The 26067-nt window shown below is 40.7% G+C and overlaps 2 protein-coding genes and 1 long non-coding RNA gene across 7 annotated transcripts; 1 reads left to right on the top strand and 2 right to left on the bottom strand.

Annotated features, from left to right (window-relative positions):
* Nucleotides 1-671: 671 nt before the first annotated feature.
* On the bottom strand, nt 672-2139 carry dpm3 (dolichyl-phosphate mannosyltransferase subunit 3, regulatory). Its single transcript, XM_046059028.1, has 2 exons — nt 2066-2139; nt 672-1822 (listed from the first exon to the last, which is right to left on the bottom strand). Exon 2 carries the CDS (start codon nt 1774-1776, stop codon nt 1498-1500), a length of 279 nt encoding a protein of 92 aa, XP_045914984.1. The 5' UTR covers nt 1777-1822; nt 2066-2139; the 3' UTR covers nt 672-1497.
* Nucleotides 2140-11852: 9713 nt separating this feature from the next.
* On the bottom strand, nt 11853-25546 carry trim46b (tripartite motif containing 46b). Of its 5 annotated transcripts, none has more exons than XM_046059749.1 (12): nt 25454-25546; nt 22538-22799; nt 22062-22251; nt 21349-21547; nt 20362-20508; nt 20028-20123; nt 18127-18380; nt 17409-17530; nt 16804-17142; nt 14558-14787; nt 13663-13730; nt 11853-13235 (listed from the first exon to the last, which is right to left on the bottom strand). In XM_046059749.1, exons 1-12 carry the CDS (start codon nt 25544-25546, stop codon nt 12791-12793), a joined length of 2445 nt encoding a protein of 814 aa, XP_045915705.1. In that variant the 3' UTR covers nt 11853-12790. The 5 variants fall into 5 exon arrangements, with proteins under 5 accessions (XP_045915705.1, XP_045915706.1, XP_045915707.1 ...); XM_046059750.1 differs by having other exon boundaries at nt 22062-22208; nt 22534-22799; nt 25454-25513; XM_046059751.1 differs by having other exon boundaries at nt 22062-22215; nt 22541-22799; nt 25454-25513.
* LOC123977196 lies at nt 13652-16617 on the top strand. Its single transcript, XR_006826569.1, has 3 exons — nt 13652-13752; nt 14122-14171; nt 14567-16617. It is a non-coding gene; the product is annotated as an uncharacterized LOC123977196 (long non-coding RNA).
* Nucleotides 25547-26067: the final 521 nt, after the last annotated feature.

Genomic DNA, 26067 nt, shown 5'->3' with positions numbered 1-26067 from the left:
TTCACATGTGGCTATGAGTGAGAACATAACTGCCTACCAAGGGAAGCCTTTGGTGTAATTGCCAATGTAGAAGATTTTCTGGTAAATAACAGGTTGCCTTTCATCCAGTCTGCTCTTGCAACAGCTTGCAGACATTCACGGGGGGTGATGTTGCAAGGCATGATGGGGCTGCAGCCAAACTGCACAACAGGCAGAGCTTGCACACGGAGAACTGTCAACTCTTTTGCATTTGTTCTAAAGTTATGGGGAGCTTTTGAAACCCTATAATGATGCCTTTAGCCAGGCTATGCTTTGTTTATGCACAGCAGGGACTCACAGAAAATGAGCACAGGCAGCCTTTTAAAGGCTCACACAAAAGTATTGTAGTTGCCAACATCAGATTACTTCAGAACTACATCCTTGGTGTATGAGAGCAAACCTCTGCGAGGGAAAAAAGGAAAGTGCAGTATAATGTATATTTCATGTTGTTAACTAAAGAGACAAAAGAGATCTGTCTCTCGCACAGAGGGAACTATTGAGAAGTTCATATAAAGCCCTCAGGCCATGTGGGTTATACTGGGTGGAGGAATGTATCATATATGCAAGCACTCATGCACATACTCGCATACCTCCTGGCCCTATCGGAACCCCCAACCCCCTCCCCCCACACGCACACACACACGCAGAAAAACTCAAGAAAAAAAGACTCCAGTTTAATTAACTCCAGCAACAGCCCTGGGGCACAAGACTGAAATTGGACAAGGGAATGTACAATTCTTTACAGATAAAATCTAGTCCATCTATACGGACGAGCTACAATCTCTAGCCACACACATAAAGCAAGGTCCATACTGTGCAGTACTATTTTGGAGCTGACACAGATTGTAAGCATCTGATGGAAACAGTATTTAGTCAGATTGATCCAGTGTAACATTTGGGTTTTATTTGTTGGCATTTCAGTGACCAGTTACAGATGCCAGTGGTTCTCAGGGCAATTAAACTGTGTGTAGTTTACCAACAAAGAAAACTCCATGTGTGTTCTCCATTTAGCTGCTGGTTTAAAGTGTGTCAATCAGTAAAACCCACCTGCTACAAACTGATTAGAAATGGAAACCGATGGTGAATATCATTAAGTTACTTTATAAAAGAGGTCTTTAAATGATAGAGGATGAGAATGATAACAAAGTACAAACTGCTCTGTTGTCAAGAATGCGTAACCCAGACAATCATCCATTATGCCATTAATTTCTAATTTCCTGAAGCACATCTGATCAATATCTAATCTGAAAGACATGATACCGAAAAAGACAGCTGGATAACGGGTTCTTATGATTGATGTTCGGATCATGTCTGCTGGAAACAAAAATGAGGGTGTCAGTATAGAGTTCAGGCTCATCCAACACATTTCACTTTATAAGTGACTCCAGTATCACAAGTGCAGACACTTAGTTGTGTGTGAAAGTGGTCCGTGCATCCCTTTCAGTCTCTCAAATGTTTCTACATAGTCCTTCTAATGATCTACATCTTTAAGCCTTTTTTCCTCAAGTCCTCTTTGGCTTCTTTTATCTGCTCCTGTAGCTCTTGCGCTGCCTCGTCACAGTCATTGAAGGTGGCCACTCTGTATCCCACCATCCCCAGGGAATAGCATCCAAATGAAATCAGCAGATACAGAGGCATCGGCCAGGCAACCTCTCTGTAAGTCTGCGGCAGGCTCAATTCCAACAGGTCGAAAGTGACCAAAGCCCAGACTGCGCCCACCACCGACACACCAAATAGCCACTCCAGAAGTTTCGTCATGATGAGAGGTGCCGCGGGGACTTCAGGTGAGCAGCCAGAAAACAACCTGGCGGAGAGACGAACGGTTAAAAAGCCACTTGTCCAATTAGCTTAGCTTTAGCACGCCAAAGTAGCACGGTGTTAGCCATCTAGCTAATGTTAACTGTTACAACAGACGAAAACAAACTGCCGTTAGACGACATGAATAAAACAGTCGTACAAAAGAAACAAGGTCAATTAAATTATTCATTCGTTTAAATAGAATTTCGTTCAATAAACAGTTTTATAAGAAATAATCCGACGTATTTACCTCCTTTCAAATGCCACCTCAGCCCTGCGCAGATTTATGACGTAGCAAGCCGTGATGCCTTGTGGGAAATGTAGTTAATGTAATGTTACAATAGAAATTCCAACAAATCAACTGAATTATTAGTTGTTGTTTCGTTAATTTTTTGTGAATTTATTGCTATTTGCAGAATTATTTATTCACAAGCAAAACGTTTTTTTAAAACTTTACATTTTATCATTATCAAGATTTAGTCCTAACTCTCAATTTTTAGAAACATTTAATAGGCGTATATATGTTTTTCATATTAAATATTTTATTATTAATACATCCTTGATGTAAAGGTGTACTGAATTCATATTATATTCTATATTTATTTCCTTGTTGTCATTCATCCACTAATTTGTAAGAGAGGAGTCAGAAGACAGCGGTCAGAAAGAAGAATTACTACATTTCCCCCGGGTTTTTTTTTACACTTCTCAATAAATCTCAATGTTGTTGCTGTCTGTGTTTTTCATTAAAAGACTGTCCTAGACTGTTGTCAGATGTATTAACAATACCAATGCCCTGTCAGTTGAGAGTGAGAAAACAATTTGTTTCAACTGAGTCTTTAATGAGGTCCCCAGTCAGGCTTTTAACACACATTAGACCTCCAACTGTTTCTCTGTGTCTTCCTCTTAATTTAGAGAGGCCATTTTGAAAATTAGATTACCATTAGCATGAGCTGAAAGCTATCTTTAAATCCTAATGTTATTCCAAAGCGAGGAATCCAACAACAATTTCATTAGGGGCCGCAGGGAGCATACTGGTGTTTGATGTCAGTGTCTCTATAGGTGTTATGGGGCACGTCTGTTCATTCAGGGGGGTGAACTGTCCAGGTGCAGAGGGCACAAACCTCTCCAGGGCAAAATCAGGAGGAGTGAGACTTGTAAACATCATTCAGTTAACTGGGCAGAGGGACACACTAAAGAGCCACTGAGAAATAAACATCATTCTTTGGGGGAAAATGGAGAGTTATTCTTAGGACGGCGGTGTTTATGTTTGTCTGCACTAGTGTTAATAGTGTAAGTGACGATCTGCGTGCCTGCCAGAGTGCTAAAGCCTGTTTCTTCTGTTTATGGAGTCATGGTTTATGTCTGTTTGCTGAAAGTGTAAATCTTTAAATCCTGAAATCAACAATTCTCTTTCCAAGTTTGCTTTATCTTGTGGATGGCTTAGTGGCTTTGTAAAACAACCATGATATACGCTATAGCCTGAATGTCTGTCCATGTTTATTGCGCTTGATTTACCTAACAAGGAGCCGCAGCACAAGGAGCTGAAACTAATTCTTACTTTCGTTGCTGATTAATATGTTGTCCATGTTTTATTAAGACTTTGATAATTTGATCATTTATTCCTTAAAGTCTCATTCACAAAAATCCAAAACTCAAGTATATTCAATTTGCAATGATTTAAAACAGAGAAAAGCACCAGATCCTAACATTTGAAGAGTTGAAACCAGTGAATGTATGGCCTACTTTTACAAATTACTTATAGCCCTATAATAATCTAACACAAATAAATGCAAATTTGTCTCTGTGAGATATGTGCTAAATTAAAAGTCGGAGACTCAAGTAAAAATAAAAATAAAATAAAATAAAATCAGAATCAAATCAAATAATGTTCTTTCTAAATTAGACCCTGTGTGCATCCAAATATAATACAATACAAACATAATTAGATGTGACTTGATAAATGTCAGACTGTGAAGGTCAGGTTACTCCATTGCATTGATAGAATAAACTGAATCCAGTTAGGATTACCCATGACATGCTGCATCATTACATACATCATATCATGTGCTGTGTCTTGCCTGTGTTGCATCGGTATGAGCAGCAGTGTGAGCGTGTGGGATGCTCAGTGGGAACAGTCGAGCTGGCTTTTCTCAGTGTATCTCTCTGCCAGCTCCTGTTCCGTTCCAGTACTCAGGAAACCTGCGCTCCAGCCGAGAAGGCCTGGCAGACACAACACAACAGCCTGCAAACGGGAGGGACATTGAAACAAGAGAGAACGAGAGAGAGACATAGTGATAGATACATGCAGAGTGAGATGACAAAAAGAGGGATGTAGGGAATAGTGTTAGAAGGGGTGAAGCAGTGGCAGCAGTTACTTTTGATAAAGAACCAGAAAATAGGGGGGTGTTTCATAGCTGACAGGGCGAGAGAGAGAAAGCTGAGAGGGCCAGGAATGAAAAGAAAGTGTATGTGGACGAAAGAGGAGAGGGCAACAGAGCAAAAGAGGAGAGGAGGGAGGGAAGGGAGCAGACAGGGGAGAGAGGTTTAGACAGGGGGGTGAAATCAGGGGATTTGCAGGTGCAGCTTGAACAACCAATGACCTTAATGGTGTATTAAATCCAGCTGTTGCTTATCCAGACTTTCCTTCAATCCCCCTAACACCTTCAGCTGTGCAATAGACTGCATGCACCTTGGTTCCCACAATGAGGAGTGAGTATAGCAGTGTAGGTAGAAACAATGAGGAAAAAAGCATGAAGACAGTGTGAGAGGGATTGGCAGAGACAGAGCGATGGCAAAGGAGATACTTGATCCTCAAGTGCAGAAATAGGAGTGGCTGTGTGACTCCATCCAGAGAGCAAAGATAAGAGGCATAGATAAAACAGCAAAAGTGGTAATGGAGAGTTGTGTTGACTCTATCTCACTGGCTTTGTCAATATTAGTAGAATGAAAGGTCCAGATAAGAATGTGTGCCATTATAGAGCTATATAGGGATCAAGATTTGGGTAGATAATAATTGTGTAATATCTGAAGTGTGTAAAGCAAGAGTTTTGAGAGGAAGAGAAAAACAGACTGAAGGAGAGAGAGAGAGAGAGTACTGTCAAAATGCTGTTTAAGATAACAATATTGCTTGGACTCAAAAACAGGAACCCTCTGTTTCCTGAGCTGGAGACCATAGCTGTGTGTTATGTTGTCATTAGATGTGTGTGTGTGTGTGTGTGTGTGTGTGTGTGTGTGTGTGTGTGTGTGTGTGTGTGTGTGTGTGTGTGTGTGTAGATGTGTTTGGGAAAAGGAAACAGTGACTAAAAGTGGCTCACAATGTCTAGGTTCCAGGGATATTGCTGGTGGAAGAGCAAGAACTGATACTTACCTCAAGCAAGGAGAGGTGAGCCTGGCCAAACCAGTCAAAATTTTACATGCTCAAGTTTTACTATGACATGTTGGTTCTGGAAAGAATCAAATCAATTGATTGAGCCTGCAGCTAAATTCCTGGCCAATCAGCAAACTATGAGAAGTGGTTTAAGCAATGAGGTGACCTCTCAAAACTCGTAGACCTTGTCCAAATCTGTTTATACTAGACATTGTTGATGAAAAAGTATTTTGCAACAGCATAGCATATTTCTTACTTTGACCTTAATCAGAAAAATATTTCTATATGTATTTCGTGTGTATTTTCACATAGCTGAGAATAGGCTTCATATTAGCCTATGCATAATTAGATATGTGTAGCTGCTTTTACCTTCAGGCAGTTAAATCTGAAACAAGTCAGGACTTAAGTGTTGATGTTTGTGACATAAGTCTGACAGTCTCAAGCTTTGGCAAGGGATAGCCCAGAAAGTTGTTCACTTTCCCAATCCAGGGTTAAGATTGTGTCATCTCTTTGAAGGAGAGTAGCTCTCAATACTCCATTGTACTTCCAACTTGAAATGGCACCTGCCCCAAATTCTTTCTGTGCCTGGACAGACCATATTGAGTGATGCAGAGTGGATGACTTTGCAAGTTTTAGAAGAGGCTCCTCAGACAGGCGAGGTGACCACAAATCAAAGTAGATACATCAGGGTGGAGAGCCCCATGACACAGCTCATCAGGGGTCCCTGAATTCAAAGCAGGGCCACTGAAAGATTTGACGTTGATAAGCAGACTGCTCATAAATATCCTTGAGCCAAGATCATTTAGTGACTAGGATAGTTCGTACTAAATTGCCAGGATAATAGTTGTGAGACCCCAACGCCACTTAGGGCCTTCTTAATGAAGTCTTGGGCTACTTAAGTGGGTGTTAGGTCAGAGTGTGGTCAAGTGTGACCAGTCTGAACCATGTGAGAATAGCACTTGTCTTGCCCTCGGTGCCCCGAGTAAAGACACACCTGTTTCAGCTGCTGCTGTGACGGCTATGGTGAAACAGTGGAGTGGAGCGCATTCCTTTGCACACTCACCCCCTCTTTCTCTCTCTAGACACTCTCAATGCTGTCCTAATGAATCTCATCACATGGCCTCTGTTTGTCCCACTAGTGCTTTGTTTGTTGACCTTTATAAGACGTCATTACTTATTATCTTCATGGGTTGTGTAATTCTGCCCCATAACACAACCCCCTCAACCACATCCACGGCCAACAATATGTGTGTGTGTCTGATCAAATGCTTCTTGTCAGTGTAACAGCCATTAACAATGAACAACGGGCGTAAGCTTGATGATGTCTCCCTCCTCCCTCTATCTATCCTCTCATCTCACCCCAGAACACAATGTCCTTTAGCATTACCATTATTGACAGTGGAACTAATTGGCACATAGTTATGAAAGTTCCCCCTGGGCCATTTTAAATTGGACTGCACAATTTCCTTCAACATCTGATGGGCGAGTCCACGCACAGGACCTGAGGAGGTATTGATTATAAATGTATTAATGTGGGTCAGTGCTGTGTTCTCAGCAAGGGGCAGATGATGTAGGGCTACATGTCTAGACTGAAATAAACTGACAACATATTGGGTTTACATGATGGATGATAATAGGAGGGAGACGGTGATTCTGTCAAGTAGTTTTATCTGCACACTGTATCGTTTTCCTTTGAAAGATCAGTTGCAAAGTGTCTTGAGGAAAATTAGCTACTGTGTAGGTGAATTAAATCTGATAGCTAGTCAAATACAGCCGTAAACCACCAGGCAGACAACATATCTCTTGCCAGTACCACATTGATTTCAGGGTAGACATTGCAGACTTTATGGACCCGTTTCACTGATATAATGAAGGGCCTCTGGAGAAACTGGGGCATGTATTAGATAGCCAAACATGCCAAACTGAACGCAAAGTTACACACATAAACTCATTACGTCCATTCGATGGATGCAAGCATCACTGCCTGCATACAAGATATTTCCTTTGGTCTCTCATTATGTCCTTTCTCGCTCCACCAGATTAGGTCCGGTATTCAGGGCTGAATTCTGGTTGCTTTGCATGATCAGAGATATCACATGGGTTCAGTCATCTGGGCACACATCAATATGCTGTTCATTGATTCTACAAACAAATTACAGTGCAGTTTGCATTTAAACAAGCTATAGTGCAGTATGTCACATATAATCAATCACTTTCACTTTAAAGGTGCAGCTTTGGAACTGAAATCACACAAATGCACTGTACATTTGTTGACTCCATTGTGACTGTCATTGGCTTTATGTTGAAAATGTAAAAGGATGTCAAGGATTCACGCATTTTGGCTTTGTGGTGGGCAGTGGGTAATACCCTGAAAGCTGATTGCAGCCGTTCCAGACAGATGTAGCTGTCTGTCATTGCCTATAAATGGAGATGATTAGGTGAGATGCTTTGTGGTCCCGTCTACGTCATGCTCTGGACACAAGCCATTTTGTCCCACCGCCTCGACCTGGTTCCTTCCACCAAAAGACTGAGATTGCTTGACCTCTCAGAAATCTGACCCTGAGGCTCCTTGCTGCTCCCTCAGGCACCTGCCAACCTTTGACCCCTTCACTGGGTGAGCATCTGGAAGGTGAGGAGGGACAGACGTGGAGGCCAGGGTGGGCTGCTGTGAAGCTTTGACATGGTTACAGATAGTGATTATGGAGTTGTCAGATTCAGAGTGATGGCCAGACTGTTTTTCACAGATCAAACACCGACACCCCCTCGTCTGCCTCATATTCTGTGTCCGTCTGTTGGTGTCCGTTGTTACATGTCTGTTTCTTTCTTTATGTCTGTATTTCCCTCCGTCTGTGTTTTATTTCCCTCTTTAACTGTACACACAGATCATGCAGGCTATGATGTATGCACAGCTGGTCTTGACAGAGCCGTTCAGGAAATGTGTGGTTTACAGATCCCCTGTTGACATACTGATTTGACTTGCCTTTCACTTTTCAGAGACCTGGAATTTTAACAGTGCATGGGGCTATTGAGGACCGACTCAGCATGTTTGACCATGGTGGAAAACCACTCAAAATAAGACTTTTCTGAATGGATATGTCACATAATACATAAAGCTCAATCAAAACTCTTGGTTTCTAACCAGACATGCAATGGTTCCACACCTGCTCACACGATTTGTTACAAAGAATTTTGCATCATTAGTCTCGCTAAAATGCTATTCCACACCTCGGTTTTATGGAAACAATAATATCCTAGTTGTTAAGTTACAGGCATAAAGACATATATCTGAAGTTACGCCAGCCTTAAAGTTACAGCTAAGGGCCAACAGCTATGTAATATAGCCCAGTGCACTTCACACAAAGGATTTTAATGGTTCAAACCAGTGAATTGTTACTTTGGGTTCAGAATGAAATAATTTCCAAAGGATAGGATCCCCACATTTTTTTTCCTTTAGACTGTAACTGTAACTTTAAATCTGCAATAACTGTTATTATATTTTATTATTTTATTATTTATTTTTATTATACTGAACACAACATGACATATCATCACCTTTTAAGTTTATATGGCGAACTTTTTAGGGGTTGTTTTTTTGGCTACTTGACAAATTTAAGTCCAATAGTCACTCTCTTTTAGCTCTGTTTTTAGTCTCTTCCAACTCCTCAGGAAAAATCTGTCTCTTTAACTTCTAAATGCTCCATATTAACCAGCTAGTCGCTAACAGGGTCTGTCTGCTGTTTGGTGCTATAACTCGCTATAAAGCACCTTAAGTGGGATGCTGCAAATTCAGATAATGATTAATAATAATAATTGATTGTTTTCATTTGATACACTGTTATTTATATTTTACATTTTCATGTTACATTTTGGGAAACGATGCATGACACATGAATGTGGTATCAATCTTCTCATCTAAGAAAGCAATTAAGCGAACTGCTCCTGTAATGTAGCGTTTGATGTCTGGGTCAATCTAATTGTCCAATAGTGCACTGTATGCAGTTTGAATTATGCAGTAAACTACACAATCATTACATAATACTCATTGCATCATTAAACAGAGAAAACAAAGTGCAGTGCACAAATCCAATAGAGAAGGATATGCCACTGGAGTGTAAATGTTAAACTGATTTAGCCCTGTGTCTTCTCTCACAATTGCAGTGCACTAGGTTACAGTATGTGGCCATATGGGCTCTGTCTAGCATTACTGTCACCCCTCATTTATTATAGTAGGAGAAGATGGCCCCGCTATGCCCCTCAAATCCTCTTAGCCAACGTTTAGCTGATTGATTTTTTTCCTTCTCCCTCTATTCAGATTATCAATGTGATAAAAGCAGGAAGTTGTATATTATTCATGCTTTTCAGTCTCATGGGTGGATGGATAGACAAGGAAGAGAACCTTAAATTTTTCAGCAGTGGCCACGTCTGGAAGAATAATATCAAGGCAACGTTATTGAATCTAAAGGCAGAGAAAACTGAGTAAAAGACATGAATGATGTGAGTGTGACTCAGTCCTTTCAGTAAATAATCTGTTACATATGGAGAGACAGTGGGTGATCAGTGAAATTAGAGTTGTCACCTCTTGTGATTGTAATGTAGAGGTGTGTGCTTATGAAGATTAATAATTGATCTACTTCTTTAATCAAATGGAAAATCCACTGCTATGAAATGTGGCTGTGGGAAATTTAGCTTGCAGGACAAACACATTGTGTTTTTATTTCACCCCCTGCCTACTTAATTCCTACAGCAGGTCTCCATCACAGAAATACCTGATAATGGTTTTGACTCTGCGGAATTGTATTAAGCAGGTTCCCCATAAACAAGTATTCCACTTCAGGCTATATAAACCACAAAGCAGGTTCAGTAAACAAATCAGGTCTTTTGAACATGTGGGTTAGCTTCAAGTTGTTCAAGACAGTTGGGTTTGAGGATTCCAGCAGGCTCTGTCCTATGTGTTCTCCAGATGGCACCGCACACTGTCTCTCAATGTATATAACTCTGAGATCCTTCAGAGGATGCCCTCCCCCATCCTCTCCTGCTAAACTATACTAAATGATGATCAAGGAGATTATGTATTGGTAATTCCTGCCAGGTCTTTAAAAGAATGCCCATGCTGTGTGCTTAATACTCAGTGGAGGGATTATGTAGACCCCTACATGTGGTGTTGTGGCTGCATACCTCCAGTCAGACTAAACCCAATCTGTTACAGATTTGGACTAAAGAAGAGAGGTGCAGCAAGCACAAGAGGGTGGGTGGAGGGCAGTACGGTGCTGTGTTCATGCTTTACAGTACATTCCACTTCTTCTATATCATGGGGGATCAGAGCTAAACCTCCCTTTGGAGGCAGTATTTTTATCTGTGTGTATTAGGACGTTAAAAAAGAATCTTGGCTGTCCGCTTTCTTATTTTTTTTTCTCAATTTCTCTTTTTTTCTCTACTGTTTTATTTTCCCTTTGTGGTTGAGGCAAACCCAAATCCCTCTACAGTTTCTCCTTGAATGTGGGTCCAATTAAATACACATGTGGATTTTCATATAAAGCTCATAAAAGGTAAACTCCAGCGATTTACATTACATTTACATAAGGAATGCTAAGTACCTGCACATGTGGTCTGTTAATATCTCTATCAAAAGCAGATGCTCATCACTATTCATTATTCCTACCCAAAGTGTTTCTTTGAGCAAGAATGTCAAAGTCAGGCATAATTTTTGATACGTGTAAAATTCCCTAACGATATTATTTCCTATCAGGAAAGGCCAAAAATGTCTGCATTTGGAGTTATTTGAGGGGGTCTGCCGAGTCTGTTTCATATTTTAAACTGTGATTAACCAAGAGGTGGCGTCCTTTGCACTTTACAACACTGAACTCATGATATATTCAGGATATCAGAAGGTCATGTAGGACTAAAGTATTTTATGTTTGTTATTATGTGAACTTTTTATTGCATGTGCGTAAACAATAAAGTTTGATTTACTGGCTCCCATGCGCACAAGCCTATACATAAATGTAAGAGACCGTTTGGCAGTAAATGCTATTCTGTAGACTTCAAAACTTGGCATAAAATGTCTATTTATGATGGTTGTCCAGATCAGCCAGCATGTGTAAAGGTTTGTTTGCTGTTATACTAGAAATTTATTATCATGAATATCACTGACGAATGTGGTAATGCATATATGGTTATGGATAAAAGAGTAAAGCCAGGAACTATATTGTTAGTTGGAAATGTAATAACAAAAAAAGGCAGGTGATATACACTTTTAAGAACCTTAAAAGCATATCTGTTCAGTTTTAGGAGGAGATTTGGAAAAGCATGTCACGTTTTCCAGTTTCCAATTTTTAACAGCACATTTGTTTGCCAATATCCTATAACGAAGGACTTGGTATGGAAAATGAGTCCAATTATTAATCTTTCCAAATATATTTGGATCATTACAAAGGCTGCAGTTAGATGGAGGCTAGTGCTGTCTCTGGGGTTCTCATATGTCTTGCTGCACCCTAGTGGTGAAACAACAGTAGTTTCATCCCAGTAAAGATTCATCCCTAACAGTGAAGTAGGTAATTAAGAAAATTTGTAAAGCTGGATGAAGCTGTATTCCAGCAGAAATTACAACAAAAGGAAACAGAAGGTGTTTTTGTAATTTAAACAATTTGAATTTATTCAGTGTTTATTTTCTTTAATCCATTTTCTTTTGCAAACATTCTGCCAGCAGGTGAAGTTTACATGGATTTAATCTGGTAATCATTTTAAAAGAAGCACTGCTCATTAACTTACAATCAAGCAAGGTTGGTGGGGGAAAAAGTATTATTTACGAGAAAACAACTTTTTAGCACCAGCCAATGAATCAATGCTGTTATCAGTCAAACCACACACGTACCCATGCACATAGGGAAGTAAACACACACATGCACACACACACACACACACACACACATACACACACACACACACACAGTCATCAGACACATGTATTTGAAATACAGACTAGCAATGCACAACCCGAACTGCGGAAACTAGTGATTAGCTGTGCAGCAGCTAATCTGTGCTGTGCAGCAGAGGTATAATTGGAGCTTCTAATTACAGCACTGCCTCATTGTTCCTCTCTACCTCTAATTTACCACATTTACACCCCAGAAAAACAATAACTTTGGTTGGGATCATAATGGTTGTATAACTGGAAAGAAATCTTTTGTACTCGCATATGGTTTATATCTCTAAAACATAAGCTACAGCTTTTTACATTAAGGACATGAAATGACAGAGATAAAGCTTCTACAGGAAGGATGGCGTTGTGTGGCGCTGTATCTACATTAGCTTTATATACATATGCAATATAGGCTGGCTACAAGTGCAAGCATCAAAGATATAATTACATATTAAGTGCTGGATATACCAGACACTACTTAAGCAATAGGTCTTGCAAAACTGCATATAACAAAAATGTAAAAAACTTAATTACATTGCATATTTTTTGCTATAGAAACATTTCTCTTATACAAAGAAAATTAAATACAAAACAAAATCGCTGAGATGTCTAACTTTTCGCTCTAGCTGAGTAAATACTTCACAATTACCAATTACATTCCAATTAACCATATGACTTCAGATCAGCTGTCAGTTGTTATTTAAATTAGAGACACGAGGTTGGATGGTAACCCTTCTCACTGGAGTCTGATCTGCATTGCGATTGGCTACCAGCTCCTGCAGCTGCAGCGCCCCTCCACCAATAAAACAGAAAGCCGGGCACACGGGGCCAGAACAATCTACATGACCTTCCCACAAAGGTCGCAGAGAGTGGGCATCGTAGAAGGTGACACGACCCTTCTCAAAGTCAAGGCACACACCAAGCCGGGGTGGCAGCGGGTAGGTGAGGCCTGTGGGTGAGGAGGGGCCGTTGCTGATGGGGTCGCGGACACCGTTCCCATGATTACTGTGGTGTTGGTGGTAACTGTGCTGCGGCAGGTAGATCTTACCCATCCCCATAGTGAGGAAGCAGAATGGTGGAGCAGAGTCCAGGGCATCCTCTGCTCCGCTGTCATGTCCACTGTCTGGATCGTAGCTGGAGAGAGAGTGCAGTTTGAAAAATGAGAATGACTGAAAAGTACCAAAACAATGATGTAAAAATGCTCCAGTGCAAGTTTAAGTCAAGTACAAATGTGGTATCAGCCAAATGTATAAAGTATCAAAAGTAAAAGCAAAACTTGTCCCCTGTCACTGATATATTTTTTAATAAGACATTATTCAGTTGGTAACACTGATGCATCAATGTGTTAGCACTGTTTTCCTGTTGTGGCTGGTCACGATGGAGCTAGTTTTAACTACTTTAGATACTGTAGTGGTTCCCAACCTGAAGGTCAAGCCCATTCCAAAGGGTTAGTAGTAGAGTACTTGAGTTAATGTGCGTAGTTGTTTTCCAGCTCTGATTACACACTACTACTTCTTTTAATTTTGTGAATTCATTTCCATTTCAAAATCCAGCTACTCACCGGGGACTGGCCATGTCTTGTGGAAGGTGAAACCACTCCTGCAGTTTAGATTCTAGACCAACTCCAACCTGGAAAAAAAGGAACAAAAATGTAAGTATAAGTGGAAGTAAGTAAGTAAGTAATTATTTCACTTGGTTTCTCTTAACCAATTGATCTAGCTTTCTCTTTTTTCATTTACGATTATCTTAAGAGAAGCAGAAATCCAAGCTTGCGAGTTGATGTTGATTTTCTTGTGAATGTATACACCCTGAAAAATATTTGTGCTCATAAGCCTGCAATCTGTAATCACTATGTCCAGATATTTCACACTGCTAATAGTAATACAAACGCAAATGTGAGAATGTGGAGTGTTACGATGCATCTATGGGTATTAAGATATGCATATTAAAGTATGTGTATGTATACAGTATGAAGTACAATCTCAAAACTATCCCATAACTGTTTGCAAACTTCCTTTAGAAACAACCCAGTTTGGGGACATTATTTGAAGGCCAAAGGCTGACTATAAGGTGATTTATTTCTCTATGTCCAAACATAACTGTCTTCTTGATGTGATTTCAGTGTTTGTGTTGTTCTCTGTGCTCCTCTTCTCTTCTCTTCCTCTGCTAATTTGAAGTGAGCTGCAGGCTTAATTGAAAAAAGGTTGTTGCTTCAATCAAATCTGATCAAACCACACCCATATAGTCCTGATGAGGCAGATCAGCTGAGTTTTGGAGTGTTAAATAAAGATTTTTTATTTCTTAAAAAATGTTGATTGGTATTGAGAAAAGCTCAAGATTTGAAACCAAGCAAATGTCTGATCGTGGCATTCTTCATTCCACATACTGGGCAGTATTCACTAATAGTATAAAGTATTCAGTACACAAAATTAAATTCACTTCTAGAATTTACTTACCTTCACTAGGTATGACCCAGGCTCCACTGAGCATGCCCAATAGTGCCGTCCCTGTGTAATAGCCACATCCCCCACCAGGAGATCCGAGGTCAGGTGACAGGAAGTGAGGGCGTTGTCAGCGGCCTGCAGCAGAGAGAGACCAGGGACGCTGCGAGCACAACGCTGCTCTTTACTGACCACCAACCGGTCAGCATGGAGACCCCAGCGAGAGTCCAGGTAGAAGTTGAGCACTAGGAGGAGATGAGGAGAGCGGAAACAGCAGAGAAAAGGAAAGGGGAGGAAAAACCGAAGAGAAAGGAGGGGAGAAGATGTATACGTGAGGGTAGAGGGAAGACAAAGAGACAGGTGCATTCAAAAATGACATATTGGGGTTTTAGAAGCAGCAGGAGAAGCATGGGAGGCAACAGAGGGACAGTGGTACAGATTTACTGTCAGAAAGCAGCAAGGAGACGAGAAATAAGGAGAATACAGAACAACTGAGAGGAGAGACTAAGGGGAGAGGAACAGAGAGCAGGCATGCAACTCCTCCCACCAGCACTGGAAGAGAAAAGGACACTGAGCTATAAATTGATGACTCTGGGAGTAAAGTACTGAAGGCATCACAAAGAAGATCTAGGGAGTGCAGATTTTTCCAGAGGGTGTACAATTTACAGAGGGAGCATATGCAATAACAGCAAGGAAAAACAGCCTACGGGGTACACAAGGAATTCACCAATTCACCGTTAAAAAGCCCTGGATCTGAACCCGATCCATGTTGTTAAGCCTCACGTCTTAACAAACTGCAAACCTCATCAGCAGTCAGACAGATCTCGTTAGATAGAGTGGGAGGCAGAGGGGTGAGTGGGTGTCTAGATGGGGATGGAAGAACAGAGGATGCACGGGATGGCCACAAAGAGAAAGAAGAGAAGAGATGTTGTATGGGTGTCAAAAGATATGATTTAGATATGTGCACTTCTTACGTTCCGTAGGAGGCATGTAGGTTGGCAGCGTGGAAGTAGCGCGGAAGAGGATGACAAGTACAAAGCTGTGAAATGGAAACAACATGTGACGGAAAGATGAAGAAATAAAGAGTAAGAGAGTGAGGATGTGTTCAAAGTGGAGGAAGAGGTGGGAAAAAATTGGAAAAAGAAGATGGGAAATGGGCAGAAAGGAAAAAGAATGAATTATTAACTGCTCACCATGGCAACCAACGTAATGCTTTTATTGTGCCTGATAAATAATAGTAGGTGTGAAGAGATGAATGGCCCCTATATGACAGCAACTACAGCTTGCTATGCGGATATAATGAGATTTGTTTGTACCCGTCATACACTTGTCACTGATTTAAGTGGCTATAAGTCATTATACAAAAATAGTGGAAACACTCTTGTATAAAATGTATAAAAGGGACACATTCTGGACACTTTATGAAGGTGGGGGATGATCCCTCTGACATTGTTTTTAGCACCAAGTTAAAGGATTATCCCAGTTAACTGCTATTTATGTCTTATTTTCATAATTTTGGATGTCTTTCCTAATATTAAAAACAATATTGAAATCATGAAATGCTTTGTTCTGGGAATACACCTCCATTGTTGTGACCATGCATGGCCCATCACATCATGTTATTATGCCGCATTTGATTCCAGGATTCATCAGAGTAGACAACCGTTTTTACAGTCATCGACAGTCCATTGTAAATGCATATGGCCAGATAATGTGGACATGAGAGGTACCTTGTTGCAGACAATGTGAAGCCTCAGATGTGTAATTGTAAATGTTAACTGCTGTACAGTGGACTGTCAAGTTGCCAAGGTTCGTCTCCAGATGGAGAATGTTTAGATTTATGTTGTGGTACGATGATTGTTTGATCATTGCAATGCTCAAACACGCCCTACCAGCACCTTTAAATCACGTTTATTTCAAAGATCTACTCCCTGACTTGTTGTAGTGTCCCTAAATCCCAAAATGTTGTCCCAGCTGGTGTTTTTAACAAATTTTCACCCCATTAAATCTGTATAAGAACATTTCTGCTTCTCCTTTGCAAATAAATGTTTCATGTATTGCATGTATGATTCATACGCATGAATCACAGTCTGTTTGTTTTCCTACAAACCATGACGTATAATTAACACCTCGTTAACTGGGATGTTAAGTGGGTTTTTATACACCTCTCTTGTCTGTAGTCAGATTCCCTGTGGCAAAGTCGAAGTATCTCTGTTTACTTGTTAATGAGGACGACCAAACAGTTGTGTGCCTGCACTCACCTGGTGCAGGTGGGGTGTGCAGGTACACCTCCTCGCTGTACTCCCCGTAGCCCGCCTTGTTGCAGCCTCTCACCCGCAGCACATACACGCTGTCCATCTCCAACCTGTCAATCACAGCGCTGCTCTCACTCACTTCGTCCAACCGCTGCCAGCCCCAGCGGGCGGCAGCCAATCCTCCTCTGATTCCGCCTCTAGACGCTCCTCCTGGTACCACACCCCGACGCCGATACTCAACAGAGAAGTGCCAGGCGGGTGCAGAGTCTTGGGGCAGCCGCCAACACAGGAAGAGCTGGTCGTAGGCCAAGGTGCGCTGGGTATCAATCACTGGAGCCAGGGGAGCTGTGAAGAAAATGTTTTTAATATAGAGTTTACAGAAGTTTTACATGTCATAGTTGTACTACCATCTTCAAATGTCTAAGTTCACTTACTACATTTCACAGCATCTCTGCTTCATTAGACATCATAGTTATCAAAAAGCTTCTTGTAAGTTTTCTTCTCCTTCTCCTCTTCGCTTCCTACTTTCATTCCTTATCATGTTCTCTTCCACTATCTCCATCCCCACCCTTGTCCTTTCTCCCCCTTCCACTCATCACTCCCCTTCTCACCCTGGATGAAGTTCAACTCTGTCAGGAGTTTGAGTTCTTTGGAGACATCCAGCTGGAAGTGTCTGAAGGATGGATCAGCAGCCAAAGTGAAATGCTGGAGATTCTCAATTGCTTTGCTCAGCCTGATGCAGTGAAAAACAGGGAAAGCAGTGTTAAAGGAATGAAGGAGGAACAGTGTTTACATGATGTTTGCATCAGGATAGGCGGTGGGAGGAGGTCAGATTGATTGAGGGAGGTATGATCATTTTTAAAACATAAAGCTGGCGTCATTCTATATATGTTATGGCATTATTCAATTCAGTTCTTCCCTGCTGAGTCTGTGTCACTCAGCCCATTCAATTCTAAACACGGGTTACAAAAATAATGTTTTATTTTTAAAAACAATCAAGTAATTTCATCAGCTGGGTACTGCAATTTCTTGGGGACAATTTTCAGCCACGGATTAATACACATTTGGTGCACTAGTAAGTATTTATGTTCATCGTAATGGACAAGACAATTAAGGAAAAACAAATATAGCAAATAGTAGCATCGCTTCTTTCACATAGTTCAACTTGCCAAGAGATAATCAAGTTATAACTCTCTCATACTGTAAGTTTACTTGTCCCAAACTTTAGGTGAAAGTTGTGCCTGTTCTAATAATAAAGGAAAATAAACAAATTAAGTCTAAGATCTGTTTAATCAAGACAGAGAGTGATCAGATAAAGAAATTGAAAACCTGTTATGAGTCTGGCGAGCAGCCTGCACAAAGCAGGGCTGGTCTGTTTCTTTCAGCAGCTCCTGGGTAAAAGCCATGAGCCCTGCGTGTTCCATCAATCCCCGTCTCTCTGCTACTTGAGCAGCCAGCGCCTCGCCTCGTTTCTGCCGCGCTGTCTCCAGAGCCTGGGTGAGAGAAGCGTGGCGCTCGGCCAGAGCAGCCGTCAGATCCCTGATGCTCTGAGCCAGCTGCTCTCTGGCTGACACACTGTTTACCTGGTGATAAATAACACAAACGGAGAAGTTTTAACAGTGGGAAACACCCAGTTATACTACAATGTACAAAGTGCTCAAATTACACAAAATTCAATTCAGTTCAATTTTATTTATATATATAATTGCAATTTTCATATAGAATAGGTCTGGACCATACTCCTTTAAAATTATTTACAGAGACTCAACAATTCCCAGTATGAGCAAGCACTTGTCGACAATGACAAGTAAGAACTGCCTTTAAACAGGCAGAAAAATCAAGCAGAACCTAGACTCAGGCTGGGCGGCCGACTGCCTCGACCGGCTGGGTTGAGACAAAGGCAGATTCAAATAATGAAAACAAGGACATGCATGCCTTCACATGTGGCAGAATCCAAACATGGATGTTACAGTGGATAGATTACTGCTGTGCACTCTATAACATCAGGATTAATAACAGTGTGTCAGCTGGTTGATACTAATTTCTTCATCTACATGGACTAAATCTTTAAAAAAAAAAGTGATCAGAAGTTTAACTTCATAAACACATTTACTACGCAAACCTTGCTCCTAAAATAAAGTACAAGCAGACACTATTGTGTGAATAGTAACACATATTTTGAAACTAAGGTGGAATATTTTATTTCTTTTTGGAATTAAGTTAGTATGGTTTATAAAGGTAATATTAGAAAACCACCAGCTTAAAACCATCTCCGTGTTTTGTTTATGGTATCACCTGTTTTTATGTGCAACAGGAACAACTTTGACAACAATAGTAATACTTCTGATGATGTCTCTCCCTAGGCCAGTGACATTTGATTTTAGCATGTATAAGCAGTATATAAACAATTAATACATCATTACTGAACACTGAAATAAGCAGATGTCTTTAATTTTTGTCAACAAGTTGTCTGTAACTCCTCCTGTGATGCTTCCACAACTGGCGTATAAATAGACTAAATATAATACAATTATATAATGTAAAGTATCTCTTCATTTTGATATTAATATTTAGTAAAATAAAGTAAAGTATAAAGTATTTCATTAATATATGTATTAATTAAATGTATACAGTATTTGTTTAATTTCACTGTCATGGCAACTGAGCAAACCCAGCTGATGAAAGCCATGAATGCAGCTGAAAGCTCCAGGAGGAATATAGAGATTCAAGCATTTTTACTATTAAACTGGCCTACAAATTATTTGTGTGTAAAAACATGTAATGAAGATTTTATAAAACACCGTAAGGGCTTGTTTATGTGTGTTATCATATATCATTAAATATGAGTATCAATCATGAATTTTTTATACACCAATTATGGATAATTCACAGGAGGAGTTATATCCAGTTGATATACAGTTGAATACAATAATAAAGATCTTAAAATGTCATTATCTTCTTACAATTACATCATAGTGTGTTATAAACAATTCATTCATTGTTTATATACTTATTAATAATAATTAGGGGGTTGTTAAAAACATAGAGTTACGGACAATCTTTTTTGTCAAAATTCAACAATAATATATTAGGCCAAACACAAATTGGCTGCCTGTCAAAGCAGCTGGTAAAAATGATCAGCAACCTTGACAGTTTTTTTAGTTATTTAGCAACTGACTGCTGTTAATTCCATGTACAGCAACATTTTGTCAGCCCAAAGTATTAATCACCTCAGTCTGAGTGATGGAACTCTCCAGCTGGGTAATCTGACCCAGAACTGTGTCCTGGTTGGACAGAATGTAGTTCATCTCCTTCGTAATCTTCTCCTGTCAAATAAACAGCAAAAACACACCAGACAGCTTAACTGTTACACACAGCCTTACATTTTCAAATTTCAAAATTCTTTCACTCAATTAAACTATAAAGTTTGAGAAAAGAAGTGTTGACATAATTCATATGAAATGTTAATGTATGTTTTTCAGAACTATCATATATATCAAACCTTTAATTTTGCTGGACATTTAGAGATACCCAGTCCAGACCATGTCAGTTTCAGAGTCGTACCTTCAGGGCTTGGTATGCGTGGGCCACTGGCAGGATTTTGTGTCCAGTGTGGACACGCCGCAGTTTGCAGAGAGGGCAGAGCAGCCGCTGACAAGACCTACAATAGAACTGTAGTTTCTCCTGGTCATGCTCCGGACAGGTCAGAACCTGAGGACAGGAGCCAAATTAAATCTGAACTTATTTATCTGAAGCATATTTTACCTCAAGGGAGAAAGAGTTCATCAGTATGAGGATATGAAGCATCTCAGTGCGACATGGCCAGTCTTCTGTTTAGGCAAAGGAAGGAAACTCTTTATCCAACAGAAGTCTGAGCAAATGTAAGGGTATTATACAGTTTTACAATCAAGGCTGATACCACTCTCTAATACTGCAGCCTTCATAGAGGCTTTACTAATTTTAACTAATGTGTTTTTTGTGTTTTATACATAATTTCTAAAGCTTTGCTGATTCAGTTAAATAACTTATAAGCCATTAGTTTGCTTGTGAAAAATCATCCTCCTTTCAGTGTGTTGCTTTATATTTTTAGCTAGCTCATTAATTCATCAGGAATACCCTCCAAGTTCTGTGGAGAAACTGGACCAAATCCATTTATTAACCACTTACAACTAAACGAATATAAATATATACCCTTTATTAATAACTTCCTACCTTTTATTACTGCAGGATTACTGGCTTATTAGAAAGTGAGGAAACCATGAGTATTTATTAGTATTTAACCAACATTTATAAGTGCATTATTAAAACACAGAAAGAATCACAACACCAATCAAGGAGATATTTTTCACAACCTAGCAACCCCTAAAAATGTTTTATGGTTGGCTTATAAATGATCTATAAAGCATAAGTTAAGGATCTATTAACCATTAATTAAGCTATCAGTTATGACTTCCTTATTACGGGTGCAGTGTTAAGAAAGTGGTATGAAAAGGATGTTTATGATATCTTGTAATTAAATACATAGATGTGTTTAATGTCCCAATGTCTTACCTTTGGTCTGAAGTTGAGTGTGGGTTGAATATGTTCATGTTGTGCCCGTGGTGTCCCCCATGGGTGATACAGCTTGAAGCACTCATTACAGAAATTGGACCTGCAGTCAGCGCAGCCCTTGGTGGCCTCCAGAGCTTGAGGAGGCTTACAGAACTGGCACATCACAGCCACACTGCCCAGACTTACTGTGTGTCTGTACCTGGTGGTGGTGTGGAGGGACAGCAGCAAGGGAAGGAACAATATAAAGTTTGCTTTAGCCTTTAGTCACATGGCTTGTTCTGTTGTGATTAATAACTTTGTATCAAGACATAAATAAACTAAATAAAGATGTCATCAAAAACATTAAACAATCAAGTCAAGTCAAATGAAAGGTTGCAAAAATGAAATGGCAAACTATGAGAGAGTGATACATACAGTATTGAATAGGTTTTAAAGCTGCTAGCCGATGGAAGCAAATAGTCAGCCATGGTAGCTACATGTGTGTTGCAGTGCACGCTCTGCAGGATTCTGCAATAGCTCAGCAGCTGCTGAATAATTATTTTCAGAAATGGACCCACACCTTCTGTTTTTCAAGCCCAAGTCATCTATTCATGTACGTTTAGTTCCAAGCATCATGAGAACTGAAGGACAATATCATTGGGTAGGTATTTTGTGCATATCTTTGCATTTTTTTCATTGTTTTGGTTGAAGAGTGTGTCCATATGTGCCTGTACCTCTCCACTATACGCTCTAAGGTGAGGTTGCGCAGACAGTCAGTAAGGCCCTTCTCTCCCAGCTCCACATCTCGGCCGCAGGGGCCACAGGGGAACATCATCACCAGGGGTGGGCCCTCCTTACGGCGTCGCCCTGGATAGGTCCCATATCCCGGAGAACGGGGCATGGATGGCGAAGGTGGGTGAGGACCTTGAGCCAAAAAGAAAAGGCAGTTATGAGCAGAGGGAAACAGAAAATGACGTGACAATGACATGATCTCTTATGCCAACATTAATATTGCATATTGATCATTGTCTGACATCAAATCAGTGGAAAGGTTGAAGGTCTGTTTTCTTTTCACTGCATGTCAAAATGCAATCCAAAGCAAAAGCCTCTGTATAATCCTTAAAGAAGAATCTTTTATCCACACACAACATAGATATTCTTTTCTCTTACCCCTAAACAGATTAAATTGATATAAAGAGGTATTTCAAACCTGCCCGCAGCACGCGGTCAATAGGTCGCTGCTCAGCCTTAGGTGTAGGCCTGCGGGCCTGACGGGGTGAGCGGGTGTTGGGTGTGGAGGCTGGGGAGTTTGGCTCTGGGGGAAGTTCTGGAAGCGGGTAGCCGTTTGCCACTAAAACCTCCGAGGCACACATGAGGCAGATACTGTGCTGGCATGGCAGGACCACAGGCTGTTTGACTATGTCCTTACACACAGGACAATGTAGCTCACGCTCCAGGCTCTTCATGTTAGACTGTCAGAGGCAAAGGAATGTGGGGTTATAATCTGCAAAGTTTTCTGAACATTATTTCATCATTCTTGCTGAAAAATTGGTTGACTTTTTCTAAGCCAGAATTAGTTTGTGTTATTACACCTTCAGGACAACATGTAAGAGCATTTAACAAACAGAGAAATGTGCACAATTAAGCGGATTTAAATAAAGTAAAATATGAAGGTAGTTTCAAATCATCTGACCACGCACTGTACTTGACAGTTTTCAATCCCCGGCACTATGGACAGATTTCATGCAGTACCAAAAAGTATTGAGGTTTCATACCCAGCCCTACTTGCAGGTGTACCACGGAGTATGCATAGTGTCGTAGGACATAAAGAGACTGACCTGAGAGAGCGACAGGGAAATGTGAAAAGCTGTCCCAAACAGGCGACATCTTCATCATTCTTGTTAAATATGGATAAAGACCAGGCATTAAATATTTAACCGCTGCACAGAGTGCATCCCTTATATAGCAGCCCTACATATGAACATGAGCTCTTTAGCCAGTATGTTTTTCTAACACTGAGATGGTCCAGTATTTTTCTGCATTTTTGACATACTTTCTACTCAACACACTAAGGAGTAGTCTACATACTGATCATCAGGTAATGTAATTGGTTTCACCACATAATCTTTAGATTATTGGATTTGTTTATTTGTATATAGAGGAGTGCTACACAAGTATACCTCACTGCTACCTGCAGTCTACTTTACCACAGTGGTCAGAAGTGTGTGTGTGTGGTGGGGTGAAAAAGCTGCACCTATGGAGCAGTTAGTGTGTCATGGTACTGCTGAAGGACATGGATTTGACACAAAAGGACACACTGGCTGTTGCAGAAACCTGTGAATTTACAGCTATTGTCTGTCTAACCACAAGACTACCCTGCTTCATAAATTATGAGATACTTAAAGGGATCTGTTCCTTTATCCATTTCCCTGAACTGCTATGTGTGATTATTACTCAGTGTTTGTGTTCAGTCGGGATATGTTATTGCAGCACAGGAGATATTACAGTCAGTAATCAGTCATTTTGCTCAGGATGGCCTGCTTTCTTTTGCTTCATGGATGCCCTTGACACACAGCCTCAACCTCCTGCCCAAACTGCTGCAGGGCCAGCGACAGTACATCTGCATCACTGACATTATGAGTTAACTTCAAAAACCAAGACAAGACAAACTGACTGACTGTGCTGCATAGGGGGGTTGGGGATTTTGTCACCGGGATGTGATGTGATGCAGCGTCGGGACAGTTCAACACAGCACACCATAAACCACTAATTGTTTCTGGGGGTGTGTGGATGCAGAATCAGAAGGGATTAATCAGGTAATCATAAATTCCTGCATGAAGGCTGAGAAGTCACACAATATTAAAGGCCTACAGCAGCATATGGTGATTGATGAAAGAACCAATATCCCCAGTTTAAATAGTCAAATAGAACAAAACAGCTGCAGACATGTTTCCCAGGTGAGACAGAAATAGGCTGCTGCAAAAACCCATACTGAAGCACTGCACTGGAGTTCATTAAAATAACCTACTTTCTCCCTTAGTACACGCCAGTCTCAATGTCAAGTCCGGCCTGCCTTTCTCTCCTCCAATAGCAATTTACCCTGTCGCAATTTCAGGCTATTCCAGCCGGCTATACACACCAAGCCATAATGTGGGCCTGTTGTAACAACCTCACATGAATAGTGCGCACTGCTAATGCTGAGACCGGCGTGGTGAAGGCGTAAAACGGGCGATGCGATAGCGCATCCTTACCTTCACCTGGAATCTAGGCGCCATGGCAGCAGACTACGTGTATATTTCCAGCATCAAGGGAGCGCTGTCTCTTGAAAAGAGGGGAGGGGTTTGAGGCGTCGCATCGCGAGCCGGTAAGATGGGGTCTGGAGGAAAGGACTAACTGATTCGACAGCATCGAAAGATTTTTTTACCACAACTGTTTAAAGTGGTAGGCCTATGTGCTAGGCCTATAACATGTGCACAAACCTCTGGTCAGTCCGCAATGCTTTATTGTAACCATCTCTGCAAATGACTTATAGGGCCTATGTTGGTCGACGCTGCAAGCAGCACCCACACACTTTTAATCCCTAGCCCTCAGCATCAACCGAAGGTCCTGCATCACGTTTCTATGGAAACGACCATCCCGCGAGCCCCCCAAAAGAAACGTGCCATCTCAGTCTGCACCCACATTGTTTTTTCATTTGGTTATGTTTTAAGTACACATGTATCTAATCAAAGAAAGAGAATATTTGCTTCCGGATCTGAAGAGCAATTTTGCTCGAGTCTAATGAGGCTACCGAGACATTTCAGGACCACCATTAGACGAGGGTTAGTCTGGAGCATCAAAGAAACATGACTAACATTCTACAATTTATTTTCTACAGATTGAGGATTGCCAATAGGCTATAAGAGATGTAGTCTATTTCTTTTTATTTCAATTGCAATTTGATCTGGAAAACATTTGCCGGCCCATACAGAAATGGTCGGCAGGTGAAACACGGAGACGTGCCATCCAGACCGTAATTTGGTTCTCCAGTTAAAAATACAGTCATACATTACAAAAATAAAATTCGCTAATCTGTTTATAACCTACAACCAGCAACAATACAAACACAGACATATGCTATACTCACGCTGATACGGACCAGTGCTTCCATCGTTGATGTGGCTGTTTTTAAATCCATCTCTGCCATTTTAAGAAAATAGCGACCTCCTGTTTTCATCATCTGGATATAAATCGCGATGTGTCTAGACCACACGCCACACAGTACATATTAAATTATCAAATATGTGCAGCCTTCTTGATAATAAAATTGTTGCTGGTTTACCGTTATAAATTCTTCGTTTTTAAAAAAATTATTTTTCAAAAGACTCTCGATGTGGACATTTTTACGCACGCAAAAAAAGGGCTGATAACCATCACCTTCTGGGTATTTTAAACAAGGAAGAAACCGATTTCTAAATGTGTCGTTAACGTCAATGTATATCCACACTAACAGATGTCTGTGGCTTTTATTCCTCACCCAGACATCCTGCCCCCCACCCTTCCCATCCCACTCCGGATGCCTTCCAATGATGTGGCTCACAGCAGGTTGGAAGCTTGATGTCATAAGAGGGGAAACGAGGTCTGAACCCTCCATTATAAAGTAAATGTGGATCTCTAATCAAGGACCAACATCTATAGGCTGTGTAGATGGTAAACGTTTTGGCCACTATGTTGGTCTATGCCTTGGGTTTAACTGTTAAA

The sequence above is a fragment of the Micropterus dolomieu genome, linkage group LG09 (assembly GCF_021292245.1).
Source record: "Micropterus dolomieu isolate WLL.071019.BEF.003 ecotype Adirondacks linkage group LG09, ASM2129224v1, whole genome shotgun sequence".
Classification (NCBI taxonomy): domain Eukaryota; kingdom Metazoa; phylum Chordata; class Actinopteri; order Centrarchiformes; family Centrarchidae; genus Micropterus; species Micropterus dolomieu.
This window is presented reverse-complemented; position numbering and strand designations above follow the sequence as displayed.